We start from the raw sequence: 14,715 nt of genomic DNA, 5'->3' as shown, positions 1-14,715 counted from the left end.
CCCTTATATGTCTATAAGATCTCATTTAACCCTGGAATTTTCCCTTTCTCCTTCCCAGGGAGGGTATTATTGCTCATCCACCCTGACAGCCATCTAAGAATTCAGACCATCGGAATTCTGATAATCCCCTTAAAGCCTCACTCTCTAAAATCTGCATCTCCTCCACGCAGCTCAGCCCCATCCTTGACGTTGTGTCTCCTCTCCCTCCAGCTGTGCCTTTCCTCACCTCCCAAACTCCAGCCTATTCCATCAAACCCACTGGTTTGTCGTAACGCTCATCTGGCTTGTATCTGGGTGCTGTGGACTACCTAGGGGCGACCCCACGCTGCCCACTCGGCGCTCCTTCTGCCGTGGGCTGGGCTCTGTCCACGGTGCTGAATCGGCAGCGTTCCCCGTAGCAACGTCACATGACGTATCCCTCCCGAGCTACGGAGACTCGGGACCCGCCGGAGAGTGCTCCGGGCACCGGGATCGGGGTGGGGAGGAGCGAGCGCACTGGGGTCTGCAGGCACTGTGGGACGTGCCGGGGGAGGAGCGGGCTGATCGTGCACGAGGGAGGGTGAACCTGATTGTACGAGAAGCACCGGACACCGGCGGGGGTGGAGCGGGTGCACCGACTTGGGGTGCACCCTGGGGTGCCGTAGGCGGGGCTGATAGCCCAGGCCACAAGATGCAGCGGCTCCGGTTGAACGAGGCTCACGCCATATACCTGGGGCAGCTTGCCCGCAAAGATGGGACACGGAGGGGGATCCTGAGCAAGAGGAGCTCGGATAACAGCCGCTGGCAGAGCCGGAGCTTCTCCCTACTGCACAACCTGCTCTTCTGCTTCGAGAGCGAGACCAGCGGCCGCCCCTGTGCCCTCTACCTGCTGGAGGGCTGCAGCTGCGAGCGGGGGGCCAAGGGCGGCCCGGACAGACAGGTATACACTGCGTGCAGGGAGCCGCATCCAGGCAGGTGTGGGCAGGGGCCCCGGCGGTTAGGATTGCATAGCCTGGAGATAGGGAAGGGGGAGGGGAGGGCTGACAGGTATGTCATAGGAAGGGGATACAGGTGTAATAGGAGGCCATGGGGTAACACTGGCTCAGGGGCTATACGGGGCTATACGGGGCTATACTGCTAGAGAATCAGCCAATAAGGAGCAGGCATCAGCTGGGGTTATGTAAAGGTATGTAAAGGTATGTAAAGGTTGGGTATAGGAGCTCAGCTTATGGCAGGTTATACATAGGGGAGGCCTAGATAGGAAGGGCAGCTTTGAGGTGAAGCATTAAATAAAAAATGACATGCAAAGACATGAAAAAGGACCTGGAATTGGGACTCGGCCATTTCTCTCATAAACAGAATTTGGCCGCATTCTGGCCAAACTTTGGGAAAGGGGCATATAGCTGTATTCACCCAGGAGAACATGGAGTCTCTAGTTGAAGCTAATACCTTTTATTGGACCAACATGGAAAAATATGTAAAGTTGCAAAAGCCTTTAGGGCCTCAGAAACCATCTGAAAAAGAGACCTCTGTGGGCCTGAAAGTTTAGGTAATTTTACATATACGTTAGTCCAACAAAAAGCATCAGCTATAGGCGTCAAGTAAGATTTAAAGGGCCTCTGGCTCCCTCCTGCTACGGATGTTCAGATGAGATAAGGGTTTTAGAATATATGAAATTATTATTATTTATTGTTTTATAAAGTGCCATCATATTCGGCAGAGATGTACAATGGGTAAACAAGACATAAGTAATTTATAACATAACAATTTGACTTACAGAAACAACAGGTGAGGAGGGCCCTGCTCAAAGAGCTTACAATCTAAAGCAACGTGTAGTATGCCAGGTATAAGCAGGCTTGTTTTGACGTGTTGTTGCATATGGGCATATTTGGTGTAACTGGGAGGAAAAGCCCAATTCCCAATTCCAGTGTGTATAGTGTCGAGGCGGCACAGAGTGGTTGGGTAGGAGATCAGGGTGTAAGTTTACACAATGTATATTTTGTAATGGGGTGGTTTGATTCACATAAAGGTTGCCTTCAAAACCAGATGCATTGTGGGAGCCTGGATGACTGAAGCCACATATATAATAAATATTAGATAATAAGTAATAATAAATAAATATTATACCTAAATTCCCTGGCTTATCCAATCAGTGCTTCTAACTGAGAGTGATTAGTTATGCTGTATGTATAAAATGAGATAATATATAATACATACATTCTAACGGAAGGGTAAAGGTGTCCAGATTTCATACATTGGTACGGACACAGGCAAGGACACAAAGTGATGAACCCCAAAAGGCAGGTCAAGTCTTACATTGGTAGGACAGAAGCCACATACAATGGGGGCCAAAATCATTAGAAATTGTGCTTATGTATAACAAGTCATTCTGGCTCATTGTTCAAAAAGTGGTTTTATCACCATAGCAACCAATGAAGCAGTCCGTTGGTTGTTATGGTGATAAGGCCATTTTTTCAAACGTTGCGTCACAAACATTTTTTACATCCATAAGCACATTTATGAAAAAAATATATTACAAAAACAGTCAAAACATAGAAAATTCATGTTTACCAGAAAGAAGTGCAGACTTATCGGAGAAACATTCTGGGCGGCAGCAGATTAGGGTTTTTTTTGGCATGAATGGTAGGTAATAATAAAGCAGCAAATTAATGCGCCAGTCCTGGAAGTATTGGAGGTGTTTGCTATAGAACAGGTATGGGTCAAACATATAATGCAAAGAGATTTAAGATGAAATTACATTTAAATGTAAGGAAGTATTATTTCAACAAGGGGGGGGTAGGATATAAGTGGAACAGCTTTCCATCCGAAGTGGTAGAGGTTAATACAGCAATACATTTTAAACACCAATGGGATATGCCTATGGTTATCCTAAATAAGAGACGTGACCGATGACCAAATGATTGAGGTTTTTACATCAGAAGAAAATGGTCAGATTAGGTTGGCACAGTGGTTCTGCCTAATTCTATGTTTCTATGTGAGTAATGTCATGATTGCATAAGTACTATTTAAATAGGGTAGTCATTTGTTGATGTTCTGTGTATGGTTGTAACTTAGGGGGTCACACTTGGAGGATCTGAGACTGGCCAAGAGTCTCTTCACCTCCTGTGACTGTTGTACGTGGAAGTCTAGCCCATCTTTTTCTCCTCCCAGCTGTTCTGCACATTAGAGAGTCAAGGCATTGTGCATGACAACATATACAATATCATATACAATATAGTATAATACGGACAATGCTATATTTAGTAAATCCCTGTGTAAGAAGCAGCAATCGAATCAGAGCAGATCTCAGATCGCAAGCAGATTCTAGTGAGTCTATCAGTAACATACAATCTGATTGAGAGGACTAATATGTTATGTTTTTCAACATATCCAACAACAATCGGCACCCGGTGGAAAAGACACCCTTGAAAATGTACAGAGTAATTTAAGATATACATGGTCGCTTAGACACCTGAAATAGAGAAGTGGTAGGTATGTGATAGCTGTTAGACTGTCTGATAGATGCATGATTGATGTGTGAGTACTGTGACAAGAGATTTGTTATTCGATGAGAATAGTTACATACAGGGTTGCGGTATAGAAGGGGCATCAAAAGGAAAGTTATACAGCGAAGGGTCATGTGAGCAAAGGGAGACATGAAATTGTAATCAGATGGGTCATGTAACAGAGCTGTATAGTTGTAAAAGGTGTTACAGGGTGCCATGTGCTATTAGAGAAGGATGTACAGGATACCTATAGGGGAATTGATCCTTTAACTGCAAAATAATTAGAATACAATTATACTAGGTTGAGAGTTCCTATAAAGATTCATTTCTCATCAATGGCTTCAGGTACCACAAAGAGTGCAAGTTTTCTACTCATATGAACACAGATGCCGCTTTAGCTAGAACACGTGTAAAAACCTGCTCTGTTGGGAGCTTTTGAAGATCTATGTTCAGAAACCCTGCTGTAATATTGCAGGCATACCAGAGACGAAGGACACGAGGAGTCCTGTAACTTAGCAGGGGGAGGTACGCAGCATACATACAGTGATGAGATGTGCCGGACTGATATTATATAAGGGTTCTATAGCAAAAGAATGAAATGTTCAGGACAGGTCATGGCTATGGAATGGAGATCATATACAGGATAAGAGCTCCTCTTTTAAACAAGCAGTGAGGGCAATAGGTCAGGTACAATGTCACAGGTCCTATAGCAGTAAGGGTTAACTTATTGTTATAGTGTGATATAGTTTATATTTTATCACAGTGAGTGATCAGAAGAAAAACCTAAATCAAATCTATATTTGGTGTGACCACACTTTACCTTCAAAATAGCATCAATTCTTCTAAAGGCACAAAGTCAAGGATTTTGTAGGCTTATAGTTAGATGTAGGAATAATTATACCAAATAGGTGCTAATGTTCGTCAATTTAATTGCTGATGACTGTTTAATGTCAAAAGTCACACAACATGGCAAGACTGAGCACAGCAACAAGACACAAGGTAGTTATACTGTAACAGCCACATCTCTCCCAGGCAGAAATTTCAGGGCAGGCGTTCAGATGTTCTGCCCAAGCTCTTTTGAAGAAGCACAAAAATTAGCAATGTTTGCCTAAATACACAGAAGAACTGTGGTTAGTTCTCCAAATAACTCCTGCCAAGTTCATGTGTGCAAGTCTACCTAGAAGAATTGATGTTGTTTTGAAGGCAAAAGGTGGTGATGCCATTTGTTGATTTGATTTTGAGTTTTTTTCTGTACACTCACTTTGCATTTTGTTAAATGATAAAAAATATCAACTACAAAAATGTCTATTTTTGAAAACATTCTTCACAGCACCTGCCTAAAACTTTTGCACAGTACTGTACCGCTTTAATTACCTTGCACTTGTAGGTGTGTAATAAGGAAGAACAAGGAAGAAGAAGAAGCTCTGTGTATCCATGTGAGCTGTAATCTCCTTCACCTATTAGATAATTAGGATTGAGTGATTCTGTGCTGATTTAGTTTACATAAGGAAACATCTGCTAGATCTGCAAATTTTGCCCCGGGGACCCTTCTTTACCAATTATAAATGGATATCAGCTTATATTAATGAATCCTTGATTTAAGTTCATTAGAAGTCTAAAAATAAATCTGCGTGCATTTGTTTCAGGTCAGTACACAGCACTTTTAATGTCTTCACCACAATATGGTCATTACATTTTAGGTTCTTTTGTTTCACTGCTCCCAAATAAAATGAGTGTTATGCATTAAAAGTAATTTCCAGTGCAATGTTTGAAATGTGGTCTTATCACTATAGCAAAGAATGGAATACTACAATTAGTAAGAATATTCTATGTGCTTTGAAAGTAATAAGACCAATTTACAAGCTTTGGACCAGAGTTACTGTTTATGCATACCTCAAATGTGTCCCACAGATCAGCTCTTTGCACCAATGTATCCACCCCGCTGTGTGCATATATTGTGTATCCTGGCTCCATACCTTGTCTATTTATCCAAAATATAATGAGTGTATGATTAGTTTTACTTCACTGATCACTGGCTTCCTCTGTTTTCTCAGTATTATTTCATCATCAACTTTAATCATGAGAATCAGAAGCCTCTGGAGCTACGGACAGAGGATTCAAAGGATTGCGATGAGTGGGTGACTGCAATATCCCGTGCCAGGTATAATTGCGCGCTGCATCCAGACTACACCCACAGTCCCTTAATACACCCACTATGCCCGGAGATCGCACAACATACACAGAACTCCCACTTTGTCTGGGATTCATACATTGTTCCTTGGCGATTGCAATATCCCATGCCAGGTATAAGTTTGCATTGCATCCAGACTACACCCACTATTGCTTAATACACCCACTATGTCCGGAAAACACAAAGACAACACACACACAAACTGCCACTTCGCCTGGGATTCACAAAATGTTCCTTGGTGAGACATACTGCTCTTAGAGGACAAGAAAAGCATGGCTCCTGTATTCATCTTTTACATCTATATTCACTGTATATACAGTAAAATTCCCATATACACTAGACTGGAATCATAAAGCATACAGCAAACACTCTGCACTGGAAAGTTTTATTATTTATATACACCGTGGAAAGAAAATGTAAGTGAACCCTTTGAAATTATCTGGTTTTCTGCAATTATTGTTCATAAAATGTAATCTGATCTAAGTCACAAGTATAGACAAACACAATGTGCTTAAGCTAATAACGCACAATCGTAATCTTCCATGTCTTTATTGAACGCATCCATTAAACATTCACATGGCTGGTGGAAAAAGTGAGTGAACCCTTGGATTTAATAACTGGCCAAACCGCCTTTGGCAGCAATAACTTCAAACAAGCACTTCTGGTAGCTGCAGATCATACCTGCGCAACATTTAGGAGGAGTTTTCGACCATTCTTCCTTGCGGAACCGCTTAAGCTTAGCCAAATGATGTCCGGGGTGAACGGCTCTCTCAAGCTCATTCCACAGCGCTAAGGTCTTGGCTCTGACTGGGCCACTCCAAAAGGCAGATTTAGTTTTTTTAAGCCATTCTGTAGTAGATTTACTTTAGGATCTTTGTCCTGCTTCATTACACAACTGCAACTGAACTTCAGCTGGCAGACACCAACCCTGGCATTATCATGTGTTATGCCTTGATAAACTTGGGGATTCATTGTCCCCTCCGCAAGCTGTTCAGGACCTGTGGCACCAAAGCAGCCCTTAATCGTGACGCTACCCCCCCTTACTTCACCATTGGGATGATGTATATTTGTGGGTATGCAGTGCCTTTTCTATGCCATACGTAGCGCTGCGTGTTCTTCCCAAACAATTTAACTTAGTAGCATTTTGGAGTGCCATGGTGATCGTTGGCAAACTTTAGGCGAACAGCGATATTGAATTGGAGAGCAGCGGCTTATTCCGTGGTGTCAATGCCTGTTCAATGTTTTGCGTTTGGTAGACTCATGAACAGATGCTAACTAGTTCCAATGATTCCTTCAAGCCTTTAGCTGTTACTCTAGGGTTCTTTTTTACCTCATTGAGCATGTGTGGTGCCCTTAAAGTCATCTTGGCTGGGCACTCACTTCTAGGGAGGGTAGCCACAGTACCGAATTGTCTTCATTTATAAATAATATCTCTAACTGTGGACTGGTGAATATATGAACATTTTGAGATTACTTAGAAACCCTTTCCAGCTTTTATGCCGTTTCATTGATTGGACTCCAATTAGCTTTTGTTGAAGTGATTAGCCTTGGGATTTTCTCTACTTTTCCCAACCCACAGTGTGAATTGTTTGAATGATATATTCAATACAGACAATAACAATACAATAACTTGTGTGTTATCAGTTAAAGCAGGTTGTGTGTGTTCTTAATTGTAACTTGCTGAATAGGTAATATATATAAGATAAGTCTAGTTCCTAAACATCTATCTTCACGCACCTTTGCCATTTAACACAGTCTGCCACAATGTAGCATAGGATATAAACCTCTTATATACACTGAATCTATAATTTTCAGTTTTGCACCTGAAAAAAAATTGAATCTTGAGTTGAAAAGGGTTTGACCCCACTGCCCCCATTGTCTTCCTGGTTTTTATTCCCTCTGCTATTCCTTACTGAAAGATTGCGGACACCTGTTATCATATCATTACTGGCGCAATGTGTATATGGTCATTCAATTATATTAAAATAAAGGAAAAGACACTGAGGCATGGTGCTAAAAGTGTTTTGAATACTATGATAATCTATTTTACAGCAAACCATATTAAAACTAATGAATCCACTGATAAAACGTGTTAGCTTAAACTTGTTAACTGATGCAATCTTGCTGACTGGCTGGGGACCCTGAGACACAAGTAGCCACCAGTGTAACATCCCTGAACATTGGACACACTGCTTGTCGCTCACCAGGGCTTGAGTCCATGGTGTGAGTCTTGCACTTAACTGCTACTGCTAGTGCCACCTGAACTACCTGATCCTTGGACAGCTAAGCTCCTCACTGATGCCAGCGCTCAGGGACCCCGCAGCACTGATCCTGACCTGAAACATCAAAAAAAAATGATGAGGGAACCAAATCCTTGTGCCAGATGTATCCAAAAAGGTCTGAACACAGTGATGCTCTCCCTTTTATACACTTCTAAACTTGAGAGCCCAAGCACCCCTATCCTGACTCTGTATAGTAACGAATTAGCATTCACTCAAGCAGACCTATTCATGCTAAACTCCTAGGCTGTAAACACAATACTCAGCAAGCTCTAACTACCCTGAAACATTTAAATGTACCTATAAATGACCAAGATACTGTGAGGCAGCCCCTTTAATGCTGCTTGTGGGCCTGTTCTAAGATCACAAGCCAAGACTACCTATCTGCTCCCTATACTGAAACCCTTTTATTGAACCCTCTCTAGTAAGCTATACTGTAATGTCTGTTGTGCTAAAATTTTGACCTGATACATATATTTTATAAACATTTTATGACTCTGGGACACCTGAAAATACCAATATGGTGCCTGCGCCCCTTATAAGTGAATTAGAATATACCAAGGTAATATGACCTTATAAGGTCATTTTACCTTTATATTACCTTGGTATATTCTAATTCACATATAAGGGGCGCAGGCACTATTTTGGTATTTTTTGGTTTTGTTTTAGACAATTGTGAAGTTTGTCTTTATTATTATTGTGTTCTGGAACAGCTGCCTTATGGCCAACACATCCATGATTGCACGTCTTATGGTCACTGTATTTTGGAACACACCATATTGTTGGTACCTTTAAAAAAGCATTCCCTGTGGTCGGTGTGCACATTGAATATACACTGTAATCCAATTAGAATTTGGATATAACTCAAATTCCAAAAACACATCAAACATTTCTCGGTATCATTGACTAATGACTAAACTCACGACGCACATATAAGAGCTTACCAAGCTGTCCAAAAACAAGCTCTTAAGACTTTCAGTGGCATTCAGTTTAGTTTTAGGATCTAATCCAAAAATAGTTTTTAACATCTCATATCTATTAGGGAACATAACCACCTATTAAGGTTACACTGCCCCAAGCCCACTCCCTAAAGACAAGTAAAATGCTCATCATTCTGTATTTTCATATGTTTATTTGTTTATTGCCAGTTAAATACATTGTATCTCCTTTTATTTAGCTACAAGACACTGGTGACAGAACATGAAGCATTAATGCAGAAGTATCTACATTTGCTACAAATTGTTGAGACAGAGAAGAAGGTGGCAAAACAGCTGAGACAGCAGATAGAAGATGGAGAGGTAGAGGTGGAGCGTCTGAAATCTGAGGTGAGAACCCTGTGTGATCTTGGGCACCATAACCTCTGCGTATTTCCATTAATTCCACCACACAACCAGTAATACTAGATAAATCCCAGTAATGGAAAAAAAACACAAAATACTCACTAGGACCTTAAATAAAACCATTAGCCATCCAATGATGCATAGACGATTCCAGTCATTGCTGATGCCACCCAGATATATAAAATAACCACGCATAAGGGCACACTCACAACACCATGCAGATTCCAATAAACTAAGAAATTAAATTATTACTAGAAGAGATACCCAGTTTCATCAGAGGAGTCTAGTTCATCTATTAACATGTGGAGCACTTGATATACTGGATTATTTCCAATTCTTTGTGATACCATCATCACACCTACTACCCATTAATGCCATGTAAATCACACAATTCATAGACAATAACAGGAAGCTTGGAAAGGAGGGCCATAGAGAGGAAGGGGTATCTGCAACCAGCACACAAGATCTAGCTGATTCTAGAGCACTTATACCAGATATGCAATCAAAAGGGGGCATGTGACCTTTTATCTCCTGCAGAATGTCTCTGAGTCTATTATTTTTTGTTAATTAGTGTAGACCTGGTTAGTTATAGAAATTTCATTTCAGGCATACTCATTAAGGAGGATTTATTTTTCATACTGTCTATATATCTGAGGTGTGTCTGGGTTTGTCAAGGGAAGCTGAATATTTCAACACAGTTACTTAATTATCCATGATTAAAGGCCAATCTCAGTGAAATTCTTCACAAGGGCTCAACCCCTAGTGATTGGGCTCCTGAATATTCTGTAATAACTACATAGGGACATATGTGTACACATATACAAATGCACATATACATATATGCTTTTACTCATGTATACAATACTGATACCTGAGAAACATAAGTGATATCAATGACACCAAAATAATTGTGGACAAATTCTAATACTGTACAAAAGGCTGTAATGTGACCAAACTCACTTCATAATTCCACAGGGATTAGAGGAATGCCACTCCAAATCCCTTTAACATAAGAGGAACATCGGTAATACCAGATTAACACGAGCAAGTCCAGATTTACAACAGCAATATCTGATGGACACCATCAGTATTGAATAAAAGGGAAGTTGTTTAATTGTAATATAATAAATTAATATTGCTTATTAATACCTATAGAGAATTTCATTTACTTTAATTATTACATATTAAAACAATGGCATTAATAAAATAGAGAACATTAACAATTACAAAGAAACTCAATTGAAAGAATTAATTTAAAAGACATGACAATTAAGTGGAGGAATCAAAATATCTTTTGAAGACATCTGAAGCAACTTTTATTTCCAGTCTTAAACCAAAAAGACTCTTAAGCAATCTCATCCCAAAACTCAATTCATGTAGTGACCATGGGGGAAGAGGGTAGGGACATACACGCACATGCTATTTCCCAAAACATAGCATAATCTAACTAGCGCTGCCCCTCCACTCACAAGCCCTTGGTATCCTGACATTATCTTTACCAAGATACAAATCTAAAAACTTTAAATCAGAGCAATGCTTGCAACTAAGAGTGGCAAGCAAGCTCCCTAACTGCCTGATGTGTTTCGCTAACGAATTTGCATCAACAAGGACCAAGTGTTCACACGCTGGCAAGGTTTATAAAGACTGTCCCAGTCCCCCAGTTATAAGAATGATTTCTATATCATGAAGAGGGAAGTCTCTGGTGTCACAGATATAGTCCATCTACTACACCTGCATTTTGTCACTACATATAGTTTATATATATATGATAATTGCTTTATTTTCAGGTTTCACAACAATTCCCCGTCTCAAAGGACTGGTGGCAAATTTTAGCTCAGGTCTGGACAATTCCAGACAAGCAGGCCAGGAATTTTGCATTTCATTTTCGTGCTTTTACACTCTAACTCTCTCACTCTTACTCATGCATTCTCTCACTCTTATGCTGTCTCTAGCACACTCATACTCACGCTTTCTCACACTCTCACTCTCTCTCACACAGTTGAGATGCCTGTCCGCAAGCTGGGATATCAAAAACTGTGTCATGTTTGTGGCCCTTGAGGCCTGGAGTTCTGGTGTTGATATTTATTGGGATATTACCTAGGAGTTTGCAGCATCATTGAATTTAAAGGAGCAGAAATGTACAACGGTCCACCGATCTCTCAATCTCTCTGATTATACAGACAGATGGGAAGAAGGCAATGTATCCCTAACATGTGATGTCTGTAAAGTGCATTCAGTATGTGTTGTGTACATGATGCACATATTTTGTGTGGATAGATGAGAGGAGGGCACAGTGTCACCAAGCTGTGATGTCTGTGTCACAGCTGCTGACACTTTGATATGTAAATGGAAATTGATATTAAAACATGGAAATCTGAATATTTATGAACTTTAGATGTCCTGCTAATAACAAGCTGCCTCTCATCACTGGAGCATTAACTCCTTCCCTCATAAATTATCTTCCGCTTACCCCCTTCAGATATATGCACATATTACTAGGAAACCACATCAGTAGGTAAACAAAGATATTAGTAGGTCCAAAGAGAGTAAGTCTTGGTGCTGATTCATTGAAAGTTGAGTTAAAGGGTTAATAGACTGTCGTGACTCGACGAGCTCTTGCATGTCTCAACTCAAAAACCAATTTGCATACTCATTAATATTCAAGTTGGTTTTGAGTTGATGTGAGTTACAAAATAGATGTCTAGTTAAACTCACCTAAATTGAGTCCTAAAGTAAGCTAAATAATAGTAATAAATCTAAACAAAATATAATTTGGAAAAAAAAGCTGAATGAACCATTATTAACCAATCGATAAAGGCGAGTGCCTCCTCTTCTCATATAATTTTAAACAATTAAAAACAAAAAAGAAAGTTAACCCCCCCCACACACACACATACCTTAAAAGTTGCTCTAGTAGGAAGGAACAAGGTCCATCTAAGGCACTATTTGGGTGGCAGGATAGTGGACAGTGAGGAGTTGAGATGAACTATGTTCCAAATCTTAATTTCAATTGAACTGCAACTCCACAGCAACTCTGGGATTAATAAATCCTGAAGATGCTGTTGTTTTCCAGATCATATAAACTGTGTTATGCAGCAGATAAATTGAAGTGAGCAGAGCTTCTGCTGAGTGTGCATTGCCAAGTTGTCTGCACTTGACCTTGAAGGGACGTTTTAATGCGTATAATAGCTGCACCTTTTAAATCACCATTGCTTCGGCCTTACAATTGCATGGAAGGATTCTGCAGAATCCCATCCGCACACACAAATTATGCTTTTGCGTTCTTCCCCACTTCCACAGTGGCATTATTAGACACTAGGCTGTAAGGTCAGTGTTTCATAGTCCTGCATGGATCGCTAATGCTGTTTGCATCTCTGATTGTAGGTTTATCACTTGTTTTAGAGGTGTCTGTGAGGCTGTGATGTCAGTGTTACAGATACAGAGCTGCGACGCAGCTTATATATATATATATATATATATATATATATATATAATTCTAATAAAATAATTTTTTCTTTAAGGAGAACAACTGTACAGACCAAATTAAATCGGTTAATGCCTGTTAATTTTCATAGATTGCATCATTACTAAAAGACAATGAACGGATCCAGTCAACCCAGGGCTCAACTGACGATACTGACATCAAGAAGATCAAAAAGGTATATTGATTCATACTGTACTTTCCACATACATTCCACAACAGGCCCAGAAATACATTGGACTTCCTTGACAAAGGGGACAAATGCCACCCCAGGCGGGTCCTTGATTGTTAGCAAAGGGTTGGACCGGGCCATGGAGGCAGGAGCGCAGTGGGGTCACATAACAAGTGGTTATGTGTTTGAATAGCCAGAGAGAAGGGCGGGAGTATGAATGTAGGTATGTATGTATGTATGTTAGAATGAGAATGCATGTATAATCATGTCTGTGGGACCATGAATGTGTATGTGAAAGTGGTGTGAGTGTGTGTTAGCCTGGGCGTGATAGTGTGTGTTAGTATGAGTAGGTGTATGGTAGTACAAGTATGTGTGAGTAGGTATATGTTATTCTAAGTATGTGTAAGCAAGTGTATGTGTGTTAGGATGAGTGTGTAAGTTTGTGTAAGCATGTGGACATGTGTGTGCCAGTGCATATGTAGGGGAGCAAGAAACCGATGGGCCCACTTGGCTTTACTTGCACCCGAGTCTGAAGGTGCCTGCCCTCCCCTGATCCTGTTCCTTCCTGCAGGTGCAGAGTTTCTTGCGTGGTTGGTTGTGCCGCAGAAAGTGGAAAAGCATAATCCAGGATTACTCGAGGTCTCCTCATGCAGACAGCATGCGCAAGAGAAACCAGGTTGTGTTCAGCATGTTAGAGGCAGAGGCTGAGTACGTACAGCAGCTGCACATTCTAGTCAACAATTTTTTGAGACCTCTGCGTATGGCAGCTAGCTCCAAGAAACCACCAATTACTCATGATGATGTCAGCAGCATCTTCCTGAACAGGTAACTGTGGGCTCTCTGCGAATGTGGCTTAATTTAGAGAGGCCGTCTAATGCTACATGTTGCTGGGCCTGGGCGAGCATTCAATAAACAGAGTTTCAGCACCTCAAACCTTTTAAAAATGATATGAAATGAGTCAGGCATTAATTTATTTACTTCCTTTGAGTTCATTTGTGTTTTCTGGTACCGAATTTAAGGTTTCCCTGTTGACTTTGAGGTTGTAGATTATTTACTTTTGTTTTCTTTTTGTTTTTCATAGCGAAACCATCATGTTTTTACACCAGATCTTTTACCAAGGGCTTAAAGCTCGAATATCCAGCTGGCCCACACTGGTTTTGGGTGAGAATGTCCACATGCCCATCTGTCCATATCCGTCCTACCATCATGTGAACAACTCAGTGTTCCTTTAATACTACCCTTCTTGGAGGAGACAAAAAGATTTTATGACCTGTCTCGTGACCTGTATATCTGTGTATGTCTCTCTGTGATCCTGTCACATTGTATCTTCCTCTGATCCTGTCATCTTACCTCTAGCTGTATGTGTCATTGTATCTCGGTCTAGAGACTACTCTGTCTTCCTCTGTCTGCTACTATGTTCTCGCATCACTGGTGGGATAATACTCGGTCTTCTCTCCACAGCTGATCTGTTCGACATCCTTCTGCCGATGCTGAATATTTATCAGGAGTTTGTGAGGAACCATCAGTACAGCCTTCAGATTCTGGCTCACTGCAAACAGAACCGAGACTTTGACAAACTACTGAAACAGTATGAGGCCAAGCCAGACTGTGAAGAACGCACCCTAGAGACATTTCTCACCTATCCCATGTTCCAGGTCTCTAATAAGGAACACTATATATAAATGAAATAAAATAAAAAACAAGCTGTGTGTAGGGGCAGCATACAGACTCAGAAGACAAGCAAAAACAAAAGAACAATAGAATTGT

General features: G+C 40.8%; 1 protein-coding gene across 1 annotated transcript in view; it reads left to right on the top strand.

The window, feature by feature from the left end:
• Positions 1-590: 590 nt before the first annotated feature.
• Positions 591-14,715, top strand: part of RASGRF1 (Ras protein specific guanine nucleotide releasing factor 1) — a 29,518-nt gene continuing 15,393 nt past the window's right edge. The window contains exons 1-7 of the mRNA XM_053464118.1: positions 591-919; positions 5,540-5,646; positions 9,133-9,280; positions 12,871-12,954; positions 13,520-13,773; positions 14,030-14,109; positions 14,410-14,603. Of these exons, the coding sequence (XP_053320093.1) occupies positions 671-919; positions 5,540-5,646; positions 9,133-9,280; positions 12,871-12,954; positions 13,520-13,773; positions 14,030-14,109; positions 14,410-14,603 (1,116 nt within the window). The 5' untranslated portion in view covers positions 591-670. The remainder of the gene's footprint in view (positions 920-5,539; positions 5,647-9,132; positions 9,281-12,870; positions 12,955-13,519; positions 13,774-14,029; positions 14,110-14,409; positions 14,604-14,715) is intronic.

This window comes from Spea bombifrons, chromosome 4 (genome assembly GCF_027358695.1).
Source record: "Spea bombifrons isolate aSpeBom1 chromosome 4, aSpeBom1.2.pri, whole genome shotgun sequence".
Lineage (NCBI taxonomy): Eukaryota > Metazoa > Chordata > Amphibia > Anura > Pelobatidae > Spea > Spea bombifrons.
This window is presented reverse-complemented; position numbering and strand designations above follow the sequence as displayed.